The sequence below is a fragment of the Ambystoma mexicanum genome, chromosome 2q (genome assembly GCF_040938575.1).
Source record: "Ambystoma mexicanum isolate Mex_15411 chromosome 2q, UKY_AmexF1_1, whole genome shotgun sequence".
Classification (NCBI taxonomy): Eukaryota; Metazoa; Chordata; class Amphibia; order Caudata; family Ambystomatidae; genus Ambystoma; species Ambystoma mexicanum.
This window is the reverse complement of record NC_090924.1, coordinates 254,887,492-254,911,207: the sequence shown is the minus strand read 5'-3', so window position 1 is coordinate 254,911,207 and position 23,716 is coordinate 254,887,492. Positions and strand designations below refer to the sequence as shown.

The following is a 23,716-nucleotide window of genomic DNA, read 5'->3' as shown; positions in this document are numbered from 1 at the left end:
ATGTTTTCTTCAAAATAAATGTTTTGCTCTCCTATTTGAGACAAGAAAGAAAAGTTGTGCGCTGTGAGAAGATGTGTTTGTTTATCTTCCTGGTTCTGCGTTAAGTAACATTATGGTGTGGGTGATGACAGGGCACGTTTGGCCACGCTGGCCACAAACATCATGAAAATAGGTGGAGCATTTCGTTTGGACTAGTGATGTCAGTTTAAGGGGCGGGCGATCTATATCCTTGCCTCAAGGGCACTTGAACTTAGGGCGATGCATCAATAGATAAGATTAGAAAAGATGGCAGCGCCCAACCCGTTGTTTTCAAACATGTAAAAGTGAGGAAAACTAAGGTAAGTTGCATAGGAAATGTTTTGGAGATCGATTACAGTATGCTTAAAAATACATGCCCAATAGATCGGGACAATAACATTTTTGAGTGAACTTCAACTTTAAGTGTCCAGCTAAATAATGTAGTTCTGTAAAAAGCTTGTCCATAACATTAAATGGGAAAACTAATAGCACACAAAAGAAGCATATCAGCTGTTATTTATTACCAGTTACTCAAGTCATTAATTTCCTGAAACCATTCATGTTTATGAGGCCTCATACGTTAAATGAAAAACAAGCTTGTTACGGTTCAGTGCAATTACAGATCACTGAAAGTTCCACCTAAACATGGTGAAGAGTCTGAACAACCAAGAGTCTGTCTATTGTTATGCAATCAGTTGTAATGGTTTAATTATGGAAATAAATTATCAAGAATAACTACAGAGTTACACAAATGAACAAAGTTACCCACAATTTACACTAGTTTTTACCAAATAAAACTGTTTGTTCAGAATACATGTTCAATTTAGTAATGTCCTTCTCTGTTTTTACTATCAACTGGAACTCCCTTCCTGAGTAACCAAAATATATACTATTCTCACTATATACTAGGTGAGAGTGGCAGCAGTGCTTGCATGACCTTATGGAAAATCACCTCACCACCATTGTCAACCCAATGTATTGCTACCTTAGTCCATTAGGTAAGATTTCAATAGCGTTAATTTACTGATTTTTGAGTGGCACCTAATATGCAGAGTGGCTTAGTCCCAATGCCATGCCTGATCTAACGGATTCCTCTCATTCTTTGTCTCTATTGGGTTATCATTATTTTCTAAATGCATTTCAGGCCCTTTTTATGCACTGATGCTCAGAATGGTTTCCTGTCTGTTGCACCTGTTCCTCATCACGTCTCTGTGTTGAGGTATGGTTCACATAATAATGTTCTGAAATGTTCAAAACATTTGTTACCAAATAAAATAATGTAAGGTTATTCTGCACAGATCCATCTTTCACACGATATCAGAATCACCTCGTGAAACCAGTCTACTCGGATTAAGGTTAGCTTTATCGATTCTGCAGGATTGTCAGATAACCTCTACTAAAATACATACTTTTTTCTTGTAGGTCTGGCATATCCTGAAACCCTGTTTACATTTTTATATTTAGTGGGGCAATGATTCCAGCCCTACCTTAGTTACATTTTTACACATCTAGATAGGAATGGGGAGGTTCCTTTATTTCAAAGTTTTGCAACATTATTTAACATTACAGCTTCAAGGGATATGGCTGCTTGAAGGTGGGCAATTTGGATGTATATGTAAAAAAGTACAGTTTATTATTCTGCAGTAAAGTCAGCACTGCTTATCTGCATATATATGGCAATAATATCATGCATTCTACAACATGGCAGACAACGTTAAGCTCTTTACCTTAATACCAGACCAAAGCCAACCAAACAAATATCTTTATGGATGAAGTGTGAGGGGTGCATGTAAAAGATAAGCAGAAAGAGCAGGTCTTTGCAATGCAACTAATGGATATCTCATGCCTGAACCGGAATGTTATCCCCAGTCAAAAGGATCTTTTCCCAGAGGATCTACTGAAGCAACCCCTATCCAGCTATTATTCCAGGTGGAGAAACCTCTGCATTACTACTTGATGCAATTGATAGTATTGGCAAGGAACATACCAGTTAAAAGGCTTAGTATCTACTCCACAAGACTAGGGCCTAATTAAGCTGGTGCTTCATTGCTGAAGGGATGTATACATTCCTCAAAGCTCAATTTCTACCTTAACAAATGCATGTTTAAGGCATTATTAACTTATCAGGAGAGGTATGGTTTTTGGATTACTGCTGTACATAAACCTTTACTTTAGCAAAGTGCAAGTCGCAATGGAAAGTAGTTCATTTAAGTTCCCATTACAACACCATAAGCAATGAGGGAGGAGTATTTGAGAATGTAGTTCTCAATTAATTCATGGAAAACGGGTATCACTACAAATTCATAGAAGAGCAATGTCAACCTCCATATGCTTAAAAGGAAATAGTCATTGGCAGGTGTTGAGACGCCATCTAAGCTTGCTTGAATTGTTACACTGGATATAGTTTTCAAAGAACGCTACATTTAAACTTATGAATATGCTCCCTCAAGTGTGCAGCATGCAATACAAAAGAAATATGATTGTGATGTTTTACTATTTGAGTAATGTGAGGAATTTTTGGCAGTGTGATGATGAAACAATGTCATAATTTAGCTAGCTGATGCAATATTTATCTGCGATATGTTTGAGTCGTCTAGGGTTGTTAGCTAAAACATGAGAACATGCAGCAAATCAGGGAATGCTTAAAACAATAAGAACATCCCGTTTGAAGACAAAGCATCAAGTTTGGCAGAATTCAAGTGTGTTAGTTAGCAATCAATATTTCAAGCGAAAGTGAAAGCTCTTGAGATCAGTCATAAAAATGAGTCTCTTGAAGCATGGTCCCCTGAAATAAATACTCAGTGTGTAAGCAAAACATTAAAATTCACATAAAAACTACAAGGTATTTTCCCATAAAGCTATGTAACTGCACAAGTCAAATTTAAGAGCACAAAGGAACACAAAGGTAGCAATCGTGGTGTATCATCTTAGACTGTTAGAGAAATGAAACTGTTGTATCTTTGAATGTTCCTCTTAAGAATTTCGGAGATTGGGCCAAGGACTCTTTCAAAGCGTGGGCGGTCCAGCTTCACACACTTCAGTGGGCCTCGTGCCACTACCGTCGCAGCCCTGGGTCGGTTAAGCAGCAATGCTATTTCACCTATAAAAAAAAATACATGATCAGATCAATAAAGCATCTCCGTGATAACCCCTTTTCACTATATATGCTCAAGATTTACAAATCCTGCAGTGAAAATATCAATGGTTGAAGAATCAAATAGATTTGTTCAATTCCCTTTAAAGATAGTGAAGCAGTTACATTTGCTGGCAATGGATGTGGTGTGGACTATGTACTTTGATGACCATTGTGCGAATGAAGATCAGGCTACCTGCATGGAGAATGAGGTATGAAATTCTGTCCGAAAATCCAAAATATGTTTCGGACCAGGAATATGGTGTTTGCAAATCAGAATGCTGAATAGTTGTGCGGCCTTGCTGTGTATACAGTCAGGAATTGGACATGAACCATGATACTTCACGAAACAAAGCTGAATATTATTCTCTTACTGCAAGGGCTACTGAGTTTGTCACTGAAACATTGTAATATACGGAATAAATTATGATTCAACAGCAAAAAACGAATTTATCTAAAAAAGGCCTATGTTGAATCTTTTAAAAAAAGTTAAAAAAAAAAAAGAAATACCAAAAAAGTGGACAGATCGTATTGACAAACTGCTAAATAATTATTTAAATTCATAGAAAACCAAACTTACATTCCATATATAGCACAGTAAAGGTTGCGAGTTAAAAACATTTCTGCAGCCAGATCACTTCAACAATTATTATATCACAAATGGATGATTTGAATCTAAATATTTAAAATGTTTAATCATGATCTAGTAAACTAGCTTTGATGGAACACCCCTTATTTAAGGCCAAATCTTCACCAGGAGACCATTCATATATGAATACTACAAAAAAACACAGAAAAGCTTTCAAAACTGACATTTACATATAATCAATGATTTTGTATTAATTATGTGGACAGTATACTTGCAGTTTTTAGTTTGGCCTATTAGGTGGTCCTGAATGCGCCAAAATTATTGTCATTAACACAAGAGCTTCAAATAGCAATGGAGATGACATCTGAGAAGGGATACAGTTTTGTTAGGTTATTGAATCCCTCCCATTCCCTACCCATAGCCATGCTAATCCCTATGGCTAATCCCACCCATTCCTGTTTATCTCGGAACTCTTTGAGCTCTTCCATGGAGGCAACCATCTTTTTATGACTGGCTCTAAGGAAGCTGTATGGAAACAAGCAGCCATTTTTGAATGGGAAAGATACCATGCATCTTCAAATAAAATGATTCAAGGACAGGGGCGTTGGTAAATTCGATCTTTGTGGAGAATTTGTATAGGAAGTTAAAAAGTTGGCCTGTGCAAGTGGACAGTAACTTTTGTCATGCTTGGTGAGCGATGGTGTGTGAAGAATAACAAGGGAGGGTTTTCCAGCTGTTTCAAGAAGTGGAGACAATATTTGTCTCTTTCTACTGACAAAACATTTATGTAACTTCCATCACGCACAGATGTAAAGAGCAGAAACTAAACCGCTCGGTCCCTCTGCTTCGCTTACAACCTTCACTCGGAAGCACTAGTTCCACACTTCTGCTGGATGGATTCAGTGTTGCTGCAGTTTGTGCATGCTAAGAAAACATAAATCGGACAGCTCATTGATAAGGCGAGGGTTTCGCACCACCCAAAATGCGCTCTGCTGATGGTCACAGTCGTGGCTCCAAGAGGAGAGCCAGCCCCAACGGTCGTATCGACGAGATAAGAGAAGATTGGGTGTGCTGTGATTACAGGCCAAGTGACTGTGCGAAGTGGACAAATGGGGAAGGTTTGAGGAGCATAGAGAAGTGTGCAAGCTGCAGAGTGCGGACTTGCGTGCGTAATTTTACAATACCTGCGTTAATTCTTGTTATTTGAGCCAACAATGCGTGAAAGCATGCGCAAGGGCTATTTGTGATCGGAAATAAAGCAGACACCAGCTTTCTAACACTACTGACAAACCCTAATTGAATGCGTGTTGAGCGTATTTGCAGTCCAATATTTTTCGCCAGAAACTAAATTGAAGGTAGAGGTGTGGATGCACTTTTTTGGCAGTGGACTGGTGGTGTCGTGCAAAGCCGGTTCTTTAGTTTGGGAGGTGCTGTCACTGCACATCAGACGTTGCGGAGACCAATACCTCCTTCCCTACGCCCTTATTTGCATTTTAATTTTCAACACTAGAAGGGAGATTACGGGAGGGGCAGAGCAGGCTTTAAAACTGGGAGAAGAGATTACGCACTTTCACCATAAAGGCCCCACTGGGAGAGGTATAACCACAAACAATACAATGCAGAACCCTGCCAAGTGCCGCCAGGAAGCTTCAGAGGAGTTAGAGAAGGTTTTTATGGCAGGGGTTGACACAGATGTGGGAAGAAAGGGATACACTGCAAACAAAGTGGAGTTTCAGCAATGCATAGGAAATAGAACTCTATACCTGTCAGGTCGTCCCCCACGGGCTTACAGCCTACCCACATCGTTGTGTGGGTGGACCGCCGTTGCGGTCCTTTCTTCCGGCAGCAAGGGAAGTGAGGCGGCATGAGGGAGGGGGGTTGCGGGGTTCTGGCAGTTACTGCCAAGTTGATAATAAAGCAGGTTACTGTTACCCCGGCTCCCGCGTGATATGTCCTATGTCGGTTTGAGGTGCCGAGCAAAACCTCACATCTGGCGACGAGGGATGTGCGACACACACCAGTGCCAGGGAGGCCCGCAGTCGAGTGGTTTGCAGCGCGTCGGCGCACCTCCAATCCTGAGGCCCGGAGGCCCTGGAAGGCACGCAGAGGACTGCGGTCGAGCGGCGAGGCGCGTCAGCGCTCGTCTTGTGGCAGAGGCCCCTGCTGAGGGGCTCCATCAGCACCGCAGGTAAAGCGGATGCAGGCCACAACCAACACGCAGCACGGGAGTGCTCAGCAGGCCACGAGGAGGCCCCAGTACACGCGGAGCACGTTGAAGGAGGCGACCAAGCCCCCCCATCCACCACACGCCGCGACAGGCGTTAATGAACAGGGGGGACAGCGGGAAGTCCTGCGAAGAAGGGGGAAAGTCTTTCACAGACTCCAACACAGAGGCACACACACCACAGCCTCACACTACACATGGTTTGTGAAGGTTTGTGAAGGTCACGTGCTCTACGAAGAAGCAACACGTACATCTAGGCCACAGCCTAGCAGCACTACAAGACACAACAGAGCAGAGGTGGGCCCTGAATAACACACAGTCACTGGAGTGAACCAAATAAGCCCCCAGAACCATGGCATCTCCTGCAAGCCCAGCACCATCTTCATCAGGAGGAGCAGGAACTACGGCAGATGATCCACAGCAGGCCCAAGGATCAGGTAACACCTCTCAAAACCTGCCTCTACCCGGTCCATTTGATGTCAGAGACACTTCCAATCTGGGACCCAGGTGGGTCATATGGCTAAGGGACTTTAAGTTCTACGCGGGGGCAATCGGCTTAATTGATGACGCAAGACTAAAAAAACACCTTATTCATGACAGTAGGCCCAGCGGTCAGGGACATAGCAGGGGAGCTGATGAACGTAGATTCTGTCACCTATGGAGAACTTCATGGGAAGCTATCTGAATAAATCGCTCCCCACACCAATATTGACTATGAGCGACACGTGTTCCACACCACTAGACAGGAAAAAGGAGAATCGCTGGACAACTTTGTGATGCGCTTGCACATCAAGCTGCAATACTGCGAATTTCACAAATATTCCAACAAAGAAGCATTGAGATCCGAGGTGATAGCTGGCTGCATATCACAACCATTCAGAAAACAATTGCTCCAAAAACAAAGATTCCTTGAGGAAATCCTCACCTTAGCCAGAATGGAAGCCGCAGTGGAGTCGCAGCTGGACAGTCTAGGCAAGGTCACTTTACAACAACCGTCATCCAACTCGGACACCATCAACAAACTCTATGCAGCCCCCTCACAAAGCGGAAAACGTACAGACGCCATATGCTACCGATGTGGTTACGAATATCCGCACGTGGGTGAGTGCCCGGCCATTGGACAAAAATGCACCGCCTGCGCCGGAATGGACCACTACAGAGCCGCATGCAAGAACGCGCCGGGACCAATACCCAGCAGACCGAGACAACACGAACGAAGGAGAAGCTCGTGGCTCAGCCCGCCAGCAGGGAGAAGGGAGGATGAACTGACGGGACCTAGACGAGAGGACAGGACCCAGAGGAGTGCGTACGCAAGGGAAGACAGAAAGTCATCAGGCGGATCCAGACGGTCTCAGAGTAGGAGGTTCGTCCGCTACATCGAAATGCGATCTCCATACGGCAGTGAATCCCAGTCGTCAGAGGATGACCAACGAAAGAAGGGGTACGTGTGGGCGCTCAACAATACCATAGCCACCCACCACAGTCCCATGCTCACATTACAAGTTAACAACACCCCGCTCGAATTCCTTATTGATACAAGGGCAACAGTCAACATCATAAGTGAACAAGCATACAACTCGCTCACCACTCCTCCAAAAAAATCAGAAAGCAAGGGTGGACATCTATCCGTATGGCGCCACCACCCCACTACCCTGCAAAGGGACTATCTCAGCATGGTGCGTGCACAAATCACACGCTGCAAAGATTCCATTACACATTTTAAAAACTGAAGCCAACAGCGAGTGTATCCTCAGCTTCAAGACGGCCGTAGAAATGGGTTTGGTGCACATTCTGTATCAACTCATGGCCCACAAATACTTCACCAGACCCGATGCGATAGAACAAACGTTCCCAAACCTATTCAAAGGTCTGGGCAAGCTGAAACACAGGAAGGTACAGCTGCATATAAACCCGGACATACCACCAGTTGCCCAACACTATCGCGGGATACCCGTCAACATACAACACCAAGTTGAAGAAGAACTAGACAAGCTCAATGTCATCGAACCAGTCTCGGGTCCCACTCCATGGGTATCCCCCATCGTCCCCGTCCCCAAAAAGTCACCTAATGGATCGTCACCTAATGGATCAATACGCCTGTGCGTAGACATGAGGAGGGCCAACGCAGCAATTAAAAGAGAGAGACATCAAGCACCCCGGATCACTGACATGATCCACCTCCTTCATGGGGCACAAATCTTCTCCAAATTGGACCTCACAAAAGGGTACCACAAGATCGAGATCGCACCCGAGCCCAGGTACATAACAACATTCGTCACACACCTGGGCTTATTCCAATACAAAAGACTTAGTTTTGGGATATCTTCTGCCGCCGACATTTTTCAAGAAGAAATACACAGAGTCATCAGCCATGTGCCGAACTGCCTAAACTATTCGGATGATGTTCTGGTCTTCGGGAAGACGAAGGAGGAGCACAACACCGCTCTTCACAGAGTGTGCGAAGTGCTGGAAGCGGCTGGTTTAACACTAAATAAAGCCAAATGTGAATTTGGCAAAGGCTCACTACGGTTTTTCGGTCAAATATTCTCCAGCAAAGGAATGCAGCCAGAGCCGGACAAAGTGGCCGCCCTCAATTCAGCTGCACCCCCAACAACCGTGACAGAGCTCAGGTTGTTCCTAGGACTGGCCAGCTATTGCTCCAGATACTTAAAGGAATATGATACAATTAGCAACCCCCTGCGCCTACTAACGCGCAAAGACCAACCCTACACATGGTCCACAGACTGTCAGAAGGCATTCAAAGCAATACGTGACGCCATTGCAAAAGCGGAAGATATGGCATACTTTGACGCCAAACGACACACGCATATGTTTGGCGTCAAAGTATGCTTAGGTGCCATATTAACACAAATAGACCCTCAGGTGCCCACAAGTGTATACATAGTAGCATACGCCAGCAGGAGCCTAACCCCCACAGAACAGGCATACTCCCAAGCGGAAAAGGAAAGTCTGGCCGTGGTATGGGCATGTGAGTACTTCCACCTGTTCCTATACGGTAAGGAATTCACCATAATAACAGATCATCAAGCCCTTCTCACAATCTACGGGGTTCCAAAATCAAGAATGCCCCCAAGAATAGCCAGATGGACCTGCGTCTACAAGACTATACATTTATCATCAAACACCGCCCAGGCAAAGAAGACAACCCGGCAGACTATCTGTCTCGCCACCCAACTGGACCCGCAAGCCCTCAACCCTCCATTGCAGATAAATATCTCAACTATGTCGTCCATCACTTGCAACCCCTGCCCGCAGGATGGGCAGACATAGTCACGCAATCGGAACAGGACCCGGCGCTACGGATCATACGTCACTGCATACAAGAAGAGAGGAGAGCGCAGATGCGACAACAAGCGAGACAGGAATCTGAGGACGTTCAAGAAGATGTCAAATACATAGACCAAGTCAGAGACAAACTCTCGATAGTTGATGAACATGTCGTTCTAAAAGGTTGTAAAGTACTTCTCCCGAAATCGCTACGAACTAGGACGATACAAGTAGCGCATGAAAGTCACCGAGGGGTGGTCGCCACCAAGCGGCTACTAAGGCAGAAAGTGTGGCTCCCCAGGCTGGATGCAATGGTGGAAGACATAGTGGGCAACTGCCCGACGTGTGCTCAAGTAGCACCACCCCCACACCCAAACCCAAACCCACTACACATGTCTCCCCTACCGGGACACGTGTGGGAGGAATTAGCGGTGGATTTCTTTGGGCCTCTGAGAAACGGCTCTTATGTACTGATACTAATAGACGAACACTCAAGGTTCCCAGAGGCTCAAATCATCGACAGCACCGCTGCCTCTAGCGTCATCCCAGCACTAGACCGCATGTTGTCCACTTATGGAATACCCAAGATCATAAAGTCGGACAACGGAGCGCCATTCATGAGTCAGGACATTGAGAACTTCTCAAAATACATGTGGTTCCAACACTGAAGAATATCACCGAGATGGCCTCAGGCGAATGGAATGGTCGAAAGATTCATGGCCAACATTAAAAGAACACTACAAATAGCAGCCATACTCAATAAACCTTTTGAACAAGCACTTTACCAATTCCTCAGAGACTATTGGCACACACCTCATAGCGCGACGGGAGTATGCCCGGCTGACCTGATGTTCAGAAGGCCAATCCAAACAAGGCTACCGGAAGACACTCGCTCAGCAGAAGCCACATCGTTAGAACAGGAGGCCCGAGTCAAAGATGACACAGCAAAGGCTAGGATGAAACAGACAACTGATCACAAAAGGATAGCACAAGAGTCGAACATCGAACCAGGGGACCAAGTGTGGATGCGACAACCGAAGCAAAGAAAGGAGGATGCCACGTTTGCAAAAGAACCCCTGACAGTCACGCAGAGAAAAGGAACAATGGTCACGGCACAAAGAACGGATCAATCCTCAGTGACTCGGAACATATCGCACTTCAGGCCCTGGACGACACACCGACAAAATGCTCAGGATAGAGTCGAGGACAGTGACGACGCCAGAAGTCGGGACGCCCCCTATCTAGGAGACAGCGAGGCCTCTGACAGTGAAGACAACCTAATGCAACATGAAGAGGTGGGGAGGACGCAGAGAAATTCAGGCAGGCCACAGAGAAGCCGCATAAAAACTCACAGACTCATAGAGGAGATGGAGTGAGAAGAGGCAAAGACCCTGCACATTAAAAAGGGGGGAGATGTCAGGTCGTCCCCCACGGGCTTACAGCCTACCCACATCATTGTGTGGGTGGACCGCCGTTGCGGTCCTTTCTTCCGGCAGCAAGGGAAGTGACGCGGGATGAGGGAGGGGGGTTGCGGGGTTCTGGCGGTTACTGCCATGTTGATAATAAAGCAGGTTACCGTTACCCCGGCTTCCGCGTGATATGTCCTCTGTCGGTTTGTGGTGCCGAGCAAAACTCACAATACCCATCATATCGGACAAAGGTGGCTCACCGTTGAAAGTTTGGATCTTTTCAGAAAGTGCAGTGTGTGACACCATACAAAACAAGAGTAAATAAACAGCTGACATGAGTTGTGCATGTGTTTTAAATTTCATTATCCATATTTTGCCCGGATAAATTGGGGCCTTTAAAAATGTACAACCTAATTTGCTACTGATGCCACAAGCAATGCCAATAGTTGGGGTGTTTGTGTAGGCATGGGAAAGGCACTTGCCAGGAACAGCAAGTCCCATAGTAGTGGTAACTGGCCAATGATGGAAGCAGGTGCAAAATGGTGCGTATACCTGGGCATCTAATAGCAGTGCCTGGCAAATGCCTAATACATATACACAAGCTGCTTGTTCTTTTCCTTACATTTCAATGCACAATGTTACCTTTGACCAGTTTAATAATTGTATAATGTAATTCCCTGGTCGTGTAATCTGGGAACTTTCATTTAGGAAAGGCACGCAGGCGGTAAGTGGCAATTAACATATTGGCCCAAATACATGTTTGCGGGTTAAAAAAAAGTAAACGCGGACTCGCAGTCATTAACACGATCGAACATGTTCCCGGTGTAGATGAATAGTGCTTAGAAACACCTGTTTATGGAGTGTGCTATTTTTTTAAAGGGCTGCACCCCAAAGGCATCCAAGCGCCTCACCTGTTTCATTCCATCTCTTGAATGGGGGGCCAGGGGTGATTTCACTGGGAGGCGGCGCTGGAAAGAATGCTAAGAAGTTAATGTGGGATTATTGAACTCACGCCAGGCACTGACAAGTGTTTCGCATATTAATAGAATTGCTTTCCTCGCAGTCTTATTGTAATATCGGTTTTGCAAATAATCGGACTGAGTGACCTGTTCCTGCTTGTCACATCCCGTTTTTATTGGAAATTGCCATGGCGTTTATATGAGCGCTCTTCAACACACAGAGCCCGCTAAAACTACAATTCCCATCCTCCTGCTATGTTAGTCACGTGACACGCACGTACCACGTTGCCGTGCCTTCTGAAGACCGTATTTAATACTGTCTGTTCGAGTGCCAAGTGCTCCTAAACTGTGTTAGTTCCGAGCGCTGTTTCCTGACTCCTGTTTGATCTTGAATCCTGTGCTTAATTCAAGCCTCCGCCTCTGCCTTTTCCTTCCCTGTTTCCGACGCCCGTCCCTACTCGACTGCTTTCCCCGGAATCCTTGAACTCGGCTTGCAACTCGACCTCCACTTGTTAAAGTCCTCTGGCTGTGACGCTTTCTCACTCGAATACTATAGTAAAGGAACTAGCGTGGGGTAACGCTTGTTTCCTCTGCCTTTATTTCTGTTTGCTTAAACATCTTTTTTTTTGGCACTCTTTATTCTGGACGCTTTGCTGAATCTGCAATTGGATTGCTTTGGACATATCTGGACGCTTTGCTGAATCTGCAATCGGATTGCTTTGGACATATTTGGACGCTTTGCTGAAACCGAATTGGATTGCTTTGGGATATTCTTTGGGACGCTTTGCTGAGTCTATTTTTGAGCACTGTGGACATCTTCTTGGGACACTTTGCAGCACTGATGTCCTGATACACTGGTGCACTCCTCCTTCACCGTTGATATAAGCTTTCCCCTCTGTGTCCAATACTAGTAGGTTACTGGTACCTTTTCCTACGGAACTGTAACGCTCACCTGATTCCCGCAGAGGTGCCGGTCTTGACTGGGTGAATGCCGTATCTTCAAAGGTGATGTGTAACACACGGTTGGCTCTTTGGGCTGGACCTCTGTGCACTGTATGTCTGACTCGAAGAGTAAGATGTCTGCAGATAGAAAATATGGGATTTATGAACTGGGGTTATTGGGTGCCTCTCTCCTCTTCCCTTTCTCTTCTCCTGTAGAACCCCAAAGGTTAACGCCCTCCCCTTAGGTAAGTGAACGCCAAGCTCTCCATCTGCCTCGGGGCAGGATGCCGTAACCAGTTTCTTCACTGGATAAGGGTGCAGGCCTCTTGACCTCAGAGGACTGCTGTCCGTCGTTAACTGCACAAACGGTAAGTTCTGGGCACTTCAAATGTCTTAAAAGTCTTTTGTAATGCTATCTCTTGTTTTGCAGGGTTCCGGCGATGGCGGATGGCGGGCTGATGAGAGTTGAGGATCGAACCCGCGTGAGGAATAGAAGCGCCTGGAAGACGTAAGTAAGCGCTTGTAGCCTGCTTCACGATGCGCACTAACTGTCCCTTTTATCTTGCAGGTACAAGTTCGGAGCTTTAGAGAAGCTGAAGGGTGCTGGAATACCCACTGGATTCGGCGTGGGAAGGAGTAATGGCACGTGAGTAATAAAGTTGCCCAATGTCTTTAAACGCACCTTCTTTTGTCTTTCAGATGCGGGATGCAGCGCCGAAGGCCTCCGGAGCGTGCGAAGAGCTGGTAAGCTTTTGTCTTTCAGATGCCGGAATGCAGTGTGAAGACCTCCGGAGCATGCGAAGAGTAGGTAAGCCTTTGTCTTTCAGATGCCGGAATGCAGCGCGAGGCGTTGGTGACAGCCGATGGACCAGGTAAGAGATGCGCTGCCACTGAAGACCGTAGTGCTAACCTGTTCTTTCTTTGTCTTTACAGGTGCTGCTGAAGACTGGATTCCAGGATGGTAAGCCTTTGTTCCCTTAGGCCCAGGATCAGAAGCAGAAGACACGATGAGCGTTCTGCTGCAGAGAATGCAGAATAACGCAAAGCAAGATTCATCCATCGGGTGTGGTTTAAATAGCCTCCTGTAGTGCTTAGGTGTCTCCTTCCACAGCCACGCCTAAGTAAGAAAAGAGTTCCTGCTTTCCAGAAGAGTTCCAGTGTTCTGAACCTAGGGAGTGGCTCCTGCCCCACCCAACAGGAAAAGTAGTCCCAAACAGAAGAGGATCAGGGGTTCAACTGGCAGGTAAGTAAGCAGCATGGTCTTCTGCAGGTAAGTCCACCCAAGCATTATGAGCCCGGCGCTTCCAGCGCTGGGACTGGGCATCTTTATGAGCCTGGTGCCACTGGCGCCAGGACAGGGTCCAAAAGGTCCCAATTGGGACTGGCTGGCACTCGGAACCGGGGTTATGGGTCTGCTTCCAAGGGAGTCGGGCAAGTCCTGATCTTTTGGAAGCAGAGATCATGACAGGAACAGGTAAGAGTGGGTACTTGGGGGTCTTGTTTGCTGTTCATTTGGCAATACCTGGCTGCATTCTGAACGTCTGCTCTGCTCTTCCCTCCTTTAGCTCTGCTGAGTCTGCTCCTGCCTTTTCACTCAAGCCTGACAGGTGGAATAGATTCATGTAGGCTGAGCTCTTGGGGGGAAAGTCTTTGGCCTATCACGTTAGAGACTTTTCGTGTTCGAAGAGAGAAGGATACTTTTCCATAACTGGGAGAGTGGTATCTGCGACAACTGGGATATCATACCTAGGCTGTGACACTGCTACATCGAAGTGCCCCCCATCCACCCAACCTTTCACTCATATGATTAATCATTGAATCGCCTTCGTGTTCTAGCACCACACTGAAATGTGGAAGCAACCGTGTTCTGAACGGACTAGAACCAATCAGTTTTGCAGAGCGTGCAAACGATCACTCTGTCCCGAGACAGAGATGAAAGTAGTTCCAGGGTGATCACCACTGGCCAAGTAACATGGCGCGAAAGAGCAGCCAGGTGCGTGATGGTCCTCTGACCTGGTTCAATGGGTCATCAGTGTTACTTGTTTCTTACATGTCCTTAGCACACATTAGAACTAGACTGGCTCTGGCAGTTCACTGACCTGCCTGCCTGACAGTTCCACAGGCAAACCACCCCCGCTTTCTGCCTTGTGGTGTGCTGCCTAAGAGTGGACTTAAGGCTACCGAACGTACATGAGCAAAGAAAGCCTGCCTTCCTTCAAAGATCCTTAAGCAAAAAGTTGGCACATTGGTGTTAAATTCACACTAATTATGGCTCATCTGATCAAGGGGTTTGAATTTGTAACTGTAAGAATGTACAGGCTCGGCCACAGGTCTCTTACGCTGTGAATTCTGGTTAGAGGGTTACACGTCTTTTGAAATATATATATATATATATATATTCAATGAAAAAACTTTGTTAAAGGGACATTATGGTTAAGTTGCACTAATAAAAACCTATGAAATTCAATGAAAAAACGTTGTTAAAGGGACGTTATGGTTAAGTTTCACTAATAAAAACCTTTGATATTCAATGAAAAAACTTTGTTAAAGGGACGTTATGGTTACAAGTAAAACCAAAAAAAAAGCAGAAAGTCCCCAGTTATGGTAAACTAAGCAACCATAACTCGCGCCACCACCGTGCACTGCTACGACTAACATCCAAGACATCAAAGATGACATCACAAATGTAATTGATGACATCACTGATGACATCACATACCTGGGCCACTTGTTTTTGTTCACTGACATATATAGGCCAGGTGGTTTTGTTCACTGAAAGTCACAATATTAAAATTGAAAAGGTGTTGTATATCTAGATGTTAACCTTTTCAAATGTTCTTAAAGTTCTTTCCTTAGGGTTTGGTCTCAGCTCATGGTGCACATATATGTGGAAACGAGCAGTCTTCAAACACACAATTCATTTGTATATATGAAGATAAACTTTAATGTTATTAACATTTTCTGATGATGCTGTTTCTTTCTTCCTTACTTTAGTTTCCCTGTATGTGCCTCTGATTTGTATGTTTTGTGGTTCTTCATATGTATTGTTTGTACTAGCACAAGTGTTCTAAGTCTTCAATTGTTAGCTAGTTATTACATGTTTAGTATTACTCAAAACTCTGATAAGGTAGCATTCATTTTTGTACTATCCAAAATTACAAGATTATAAATGTTGTACTTCTATGGTGCACGCTGCAGTCATTGCCTATGTTTATATATGATTAGGTTTCTGTATTAACAACACTCCAAAACAATGATTTTGGATGAGTACATTCTTTAACAGATTAAGTAGTTCATGATAGGTCTCCCGATCAATCCTCACATCTTGTTACCAACAATATAAACACAACCCCTTGTAGAGACTTTTCCTCAAAATGTATTTCACATGTGATTTCATCAGTGTTGTCATCAATGACATTTGTGATGTCATCTTTGATGTCCTGGGTGTTAGTCTTAGCAGTGCACGGTGGTGGCGCGAGTTATGGTTGCTTAGTTTACCACAACTGGCGAATTTCTGGGGTTTTTCAGTTTTACTTGTAACCATAACGTCCCTTCAACAAAGTTTTTTCATTGAATTTAAAAGGTTTTTATTAGTGCAACTTAATCATAACATCCCGTTAACAAAGTTTTTTCATTGAATTTCATAGGTTTTTATTAGCGCAACTTAACAATAACGCCCCTTTAACAACATTTTTTTCATTGAATTTCATAGGTTTTTATTAGCGCAACTTAACCATAATGTCCCTTTAACAAAATGTTTTCATTGAATTGCATAGGTTTTTATTAGCGCAACTTAACAATAACGTCCCTTTAACAAAATTGTTTCACTGAATTTCATAGGTTTTTAGTAGCGTAACCTAACCATAAGAACCTCTTAACAAAGATTTTTTCACTGATTATAGATATAGCTATCATGAATTTGATAGGTTTTTAGTAGGATTCCCTTAATTTATATACATGTACCATACAACATATTGAACCCACTGTCCTACGCTAGTGGTTCTGATGCCCACGGACCATGCACTTGTCCACAGACAGACTCGGCCAACATCAACACTATCCAAAAATTCAGGGGGTATCTTACATTGTTGTATCAAGCAATAGTAACACTAAACATGGTCAAACACCAGCGTATAAATAAATTACATTAAAAAATAAATAAAAATTGCAAACTGTGTATATGTAACACACCAACAGTCCAATTACATAGTTTATAAACATAATGGGGCTTATCAAAAATATTTCATATGCCTCCAACTCAATTACCTCACTAATGCTTTATTCAGAAACTACACAACAAATATCAATGGCACACGTACATAGTAGTAAGAGGGAAACTAAAAACTAAAAACAAACTGGTAAGTACACTATATTAATTCCTATATTTATAAACTTTCTGTAGTACAATACCCTAAACAATAATGTATCTTTTTTTTTTTACACAGAAATGTCTAGTACTTTGGAATGGTTAGAAGAACATTTTCCTCAGGACGAAATTAGTGAAAATAGTGATACTAATGGTAGACACTGCACGTTTCTAAATAAGCCAATTAATAAACATTATTTTATGTGTACTTAAAACATTTCTTTTTTAACAGGACATACAGAAAATAAGAATAATACTAAAACAGGCACTTTGGAAAATCATCTGCAGCATTTATAGCAATAAATTGATCAATTAATGACCAATTCCATTATTTTGAAAAACTTTGTAGAAAACCACATAATGGAAAAATTAAATATCACTGTCTCGCAAGTACCTGTACCCCTTCTCCATGTCCCAGCCAACCATCCCCAAAAAATCCCCATCACCAAAAATGTTATGATGAGACTTCAATCCCTTCCTCCCCTACCATCCAACATGTGGAAACCCCTAATTCCCCTGCATTTGTATCAATTTCTGCTTCCCCCTCTCTTTCGTAATTTCTATATTATTATACAATAATAAAATATTATGCATGCTGTTACTATATTCCTCTGTGTTTTAAAAAAAAAAAAAATACCGTTAGGATGTTCGCAGACAGCGCGGGTTTCCGGGATGTCTGCAATTTACCAAAATGGTGCTGTCCTAAGGATACTATTCCTGTGCGCACTGTTTCGCAATCAAAATGGAGGTGTACACAGGACACAAAATCTGTCCGCATGTCTGCTATTATTCAAAATAAGGTGTCCTAAGAACATCCCCCTGTTCACATTGTCTGCAATCAGAGTGAATATGTCCGTAGAATACAGAGCCCGTCCGCCTGTCCGCAAAGTTGTGACACACATATAATTAGTTTGGTGACCTGAACATTGTCTGTAGAACACCTGCACGCATGCGTATCACACCCTCGGGTGCTACGAACATTGCGCCTGTCCGTAACTGTCTGCCACACGTGTGTCACACTTTAATTAGTTTGGGGACACGAACACTGTCCGTAGAACACCCACACGCATGCGTACAACCGACCCCGCACATTTGCTGTCCTACCGACCCCGTCCCATTCGCGAACGTGTCCGCGCCCACGCTAAGCAGGGGTCCTTGTTCGCGAACACAGTCTAGGCCCCCGGACACACAAAAAGTACTTTTCTGGGCGATCCAAGGTATTTTCCTGTGAAACGTCACTCTTGCACATGTCACAGACCATGTCCCTAGTGATCTGGATACTTTTTGGAACTTTTTCAACCCTTTTTTGGTGTTTCGAAGTGTTCGTGAACAGCGCGGCTGTCCGCGAAGTGCGGACCTGCAGCCCTATAAAAGGCCACACCCCAGAGGTCCTCCTTATTCTGCTTTTGGATTACCAAGACAGAGCACTGCCTCTTTGGCTTATATTGACATACGCTGTCATTGCTGTCTATTGGTGCAGGTTCCTGAAGTTCCTGATTCGTGGTTGCTGACTTCCATAACCTTCCTGATGGCATCCCAAGCTGCTCCTGCTATTACTACCTCAGCTTCAGCACCACCCTCACCCCCTCCACCACCACCACTTTCCCAAGGGCCTGGAGAGGGGAACAGGAGTGAGGATGCAGAGTCAGATGAAGAGGATGATGAGGATGAGGTAGTGGAAGTCCCTACTACCAGCAGCCACTGTGAATCTTGGGTCTGGAGGTTGTTTGCCACGCTTGAAGGAGTACCGAAAGCTCGTGCAAACAAGGTGCTCTGCACTGAGTGCCAGTTGGTGCTCAGTCGTGGCAAACCAGGTTTGTACAGTTACGGTACTTCCTCCATGAAGCAACATCTAAGGTCGTTCCATGCTGGTGCTGTTCGTAGGGTTGTCCCGTGCGATAAACGCAGTAGGTTGAGTTCCTCTACAGCATCCTCCGTTTCTACTCCTGCCACCACAAGAGGCACTCCTGTGGGGCAGCGCATCCCTTCAGCTGCCTCGCAGGCCATACGCGACACAGTAGACCCTTACGTTTTGAGGGTCACAGTATTGTGTATGTACTGCGACGCAGTACTCTGCGGGGGGAGACCCTTCGAAGGGCTTTCGAGGCTGCGATCCGGTAGCATGAGAAGGGCTGCCCACTACCTGCTTAAGGCCCACCCTACATCTTCCTCTCTCCACCTGCTCTTTCTTATCCTCTTGTTACAAAAACCAAAAAAAAATACAAAACAACAAAGAACCAAAAAATAAATGCCTCTTTTCAGAGCCGCCTTTCACAGTTTACAAAATAGAAGTGCCAGGGCCCTGTGCATTTTTAAAAGTCTGCAGACAGTCCGTGGACATTTAAATTATTTGACGATTCCCAGCATAAGTAAGATGTACTCCATCTCTGCGAAAAATGTGTGTACTACGAAACATAATATTTTCATTGTGGAAAGAGGACATGCCAACATCTCTCCAAAAGGCAAAAAGGACCAAATGAAGAAGAACGCAGCCACATTTGTCTCTGCGCAATATGAGAAAAAATTACTCGGGAGTTTGGAAACATGTCCATGACTTTCCCAAGTCCTTCTTTCATTGCAAATTGCAAAAGAGATTCCAGAGACATGTCCTAAACTGTTCCCTCACAATGAATAATAATAATGTCTGGATGACACTGTGTCACCAAAGTAGCTTAAAGAGGTACCAAATCCAGCCACTTCATTCCACGCACTCCATGCCAGTGCACATCCACATGAGGGAATCCAAGTTGTGCAGGCATTCCATAGTGATCTGCATGCACCTCCAACCAATTTATCCACAAGTCACCCAAAAACCAGACAATCTGCCTTCTGAAAGACACAGCCATAGCTATCTGCTCTCCTCTCAGAATCCAAAGTCTCTCCTTACACATCACACCCAGTAAACCTTACTGACCAATCCCTTGCCCTGCACAGTCTCATTTGCATGCCTCTCAGCTTCAAAATCCCCATATGTAATACACGCTGTCCGCGAACAACCGCAATATCTGCAGACAAATCGTAAAATCTGAAAGTGGGGAATGAAAATGTAAATAGTGTACCCCACTTCCCCTTTGAGGTTGGCTCTGAAAAGAGCCTTTTTTGAAAGATATGTTTGAGGCTTTGTTTGAGGCTATTTTCAGATTTTGTCTGTTACATGACTTCACAACAACTTCCTGATTGAGTTCTGCATATTACTAAGAAATATTGCTTGACCAAAATCTGTGAAAGTCATTACATCACAAAAAATAATTGCACCATCTTCCAAAAGGTTCTCATTTTGGAATGATGAGATGCCCACAGAATACATAAAACAAGATATTCCTTTATTAACAAGGCATCTTGCTATGTCTTGTTGAGGATTAAATACATGAGAAATCATCCATGCAGTCCTAGGTTGTATATGAGAAAAAAGTATCTTTGCAGATGGAAATAGGTGCATCAGTTCCTTTAGCAACCGCTTCAGTGCACCCTGCAAACGTATTGCAATCAGATAGCCCAAATACATTCCTCCACAATTTACCAGCAGGATATCAGGAGTGTTAAAATAAGCAATATTTCTACAAAGTGTAAAAACACCTTGCAAATTTCTCCCTGGCACATCACACCACATAGCCTCCACTCCCTGCATTCCAAGATTGTCAGAATGCCACACATGTTTGCATACCACTGCAGATTAGTGATATAACTATCTCCCACTATCCATACTCTAACGCTGTCCATCTTAGCAACTAAAGCCATCTTCACAGCATACAGCAATGAAAACAATGATTACCCTCTCTCCCTATGAATGACACCCTCAGCACCTGATTGGCTAATTCCCCTAGTCCTATTTTCATGCCAGGTATGCTGAGAAGCCCCGGATGTGGCACGCCCTGTCCGCAAACAGCCGCGGTGTCTGCGGAGCGCATGACATGGGGGCAGCCCTTCTACCCTTTCCACTTCACTCTCTGCACCATTCCCTTATTGGCTACTGTTAAGCAGTGACACAACCATCCACCAATCACATCTAAGAACTCTACATCTAACCCTATCATCACAGTTAAGCACTTTAGATGTACTGTTGGTCACTCTGAGTACAATTCTGCTGTGATTGCAAAGCACCTACAGCAATAACTACCACTTACCCTGTATAACCTGCAGAAAAAGCTTACTGTCATTTCTCCCATCTGCTATGATCAAGTGTCACTTGCAAAGCTATGTCCTTTGCAAATTTTCATTTACCCATATTATTAATTGTAATGTGCAAACTGTTATTCTCTTAATTGAATCTGTCATGTTTGTAACCACTGCCGCCTATTTATCCACATTTCAATCTGGGCATTTTACATAGAATCTATCATTTGAACTTCCTTTAAAAATTATTACAATAGTAATCAGACACAACACACACAGCTTTCTAACAAAGTGTCATTTCATTTTAAAAGCTGGGAGAAATAACAGTATGAGTGTAAATAGCAAGAACCATATTCAAATGCATGCAATATAAGGTTTCCTATTCTGTGTGGTGATATGGGTAAATGAAAACTTGTAAAACACACACCATTAAAGTGACATTTGATCATAGCAGATGAGAGAAATGACAGCATGCCATTGTTACTACTTATTCAGGGTAAGTAGCAGTTACCCTGCATTGTAAACACATACATGGCATATGGCATGCTTTTCACCAGAGTTCCTGCCATTTACCCTGTATAAGTAGCAAGAAAAGCATACTGTTATTTCGCCTATCTCCTAACATCAAATAACAGTGCCTTAAAAAGCCAAGTGTGCTCTGTGTACTTACTATTGTAATCATTTCTAAGGCAAGTTCAACTGACAGATTCTAAGTCAAATATCCAGAATGCACATAGACAAAGGTAACTGCATGTACATGTTATGCACAATTATCAGAAACAAGTATTACTACAAAAACAAAGAAATACATGTCTACATTAACAACAGTGCTATTAACACACATATTTACTAACTTCTTTCCTTCACAATTGCAATGAAGACCACACTCCTGAAAACCAGCAGCGTCTGAAGTACAAAACGGAACTCAGAAGAAACCTACTCTTTGCATCCAAAAAAGTAAGTGCAATACTGCCATAATGTTGTAACTGTTACTCAAACACTGTAGAATTCCAGTATTGTAAAACAACCAATTGTATTAACCCTGCAGCATTAGATTCAGTATTACTGATTACACCTCAGCAGGTGCATACTTTGAATTGTCATGTGAACACCAGTATACTAACACAAATACGAGAATAGCCTTCCCAACCTGAAGTAACAGCCCATTCCACAATCACAGACCTCTAAATACATGCCTACCATCATACTCAGACACAATACAAACATACATCGCACAACGTCCCAACCCACACTTTCTTTTTTTCTCCAACAGATCCCAAAGAATGCCTACCAAAAAGTAACTCCGTAGAAAGCAACGCAGAAGTAGAGCAAATCAAAATAAAAGTGTACAAAATAGTCATCCACCTGTAGCAGAATTTATACAAAAAGTTCAAACAAAACAGCTTATAAGTCACTATGCGAAACAAAAGCAGCTTCCAGTAAAGAAACGTTGCCTCCTCTTTCAAAATGTAAACTAAACAGAAAGTGATTAAAAATGCTGCAGCTACCACTAGTGCAAACACTGTACCTATAAATCTCAATGTAGCCACAAGTAAGCATACCAAAAAAAATATTTTTTAAAAAAAATATTCCGCCACAGTGTCCTTCAGAACCTTATCAAAACAAGAGAGAAATCATGCACAACCCTTAAAACCTACCGTAGAAAATTATTCCTGGAAGCTCTCATAGACAGTGCAATCCTTCTCAAAAGGAAATTATTTATTTTAGTTTTAAACAGAATGAAACCACTAGCAAAACTAACTACTAAACTACAAAAAAGACTTCTCAATAAACAGAATATCAACAAAGATAGCTTCACAAACATCTGTGGAGGTGAGTGGAGTCACACCACCAGCAGAGAACCATATTTCAATGAAGAAGCATACAAACAAAAGCAAAGAAACCCAATTGCCATACATAGCAGTGGACGAGGGTATGAAAAACGTAATAATACTATTATGGAACAAGAAACGCTGCTTACAAAAATATCCCCAGACAATTTAGTATCAACTCTCTCTTCCAATGAAGGAATGTGTCCAGTCTACAAATGGGCGTGCACATCAATGTGTAACATAAGCAAAACATCTTTCACATCTTTAGCCAGTTCCTCAATAAGTATGTGAAAAGCAAAGACAAATTGAAAATAAAACTATTACAAACTATGGACTCCTGTCCAGTGCGAAAATACTCAGGACTACAAGGACATTCATTAGCCTGCATTTCTGGACCTATTTGCAAAAGCACCTTCCATCATATACAAATGATAGCAACACACCATTCAACTATAAGAAATCTAGTTCATAAACTGTACTATGCCAAAAGTCCTGCTTTAGCACTAGCCAATTTAAATAACAATCTTCTACATGGTACAGCCAAAGAACTACTCGAAGAAATAGAGCATGTCCAGAGAAAATATTTTGGAAGTGAAAGCCACTTACAAAATCCAATAGCTTTAGAACAGACTAGCAACAACTTTACAGATGGCAACCTTCTACTACACACATACAAAAAAGAAATACTAAAGTTTAAAAGCACATCTGCTGAAGTACCAAACCATGGGTGTGTGTGTTGCCGCGGGACTTTTTATAAGAATAGCACAAAAACGGTAGACATAATGTACAAAATAGAAGACAATGAAGATTCCAAGTGGTTCCAATTGGCTCTCTATCTTATAT

General features: G+C 43.4%; 1 protein-coding gene across 2 annotated transcripts in view; it reads right to left on the bottom strand.

Annotated features, from left to right (window-relative positions):
- Positions 1–517: 517 nt before the first annotated feature.
- PRKAR1B (protein kinase cAMP-dependent type I regulatory subunit beta) overlaps positions 518–23,716 on the bottom strand; it is a 2,827,796-nt gene continuing 2,804,597 nt past the window's right edge. For both annotated transcript variants that reach the window (XM_069647235.1, XM_069647236.1), the window contains one exon: positions 518–3,118. In XM_069647235.1, the coding sequence (XP_069503336.1) occupies positions 2,946–3,118 (173 nt within the window). In that variant the 3' untranslated portion in view covers positions 518–2,945. The remainder of the gene's footprint in view (positions 3,119–23,716) is intronic.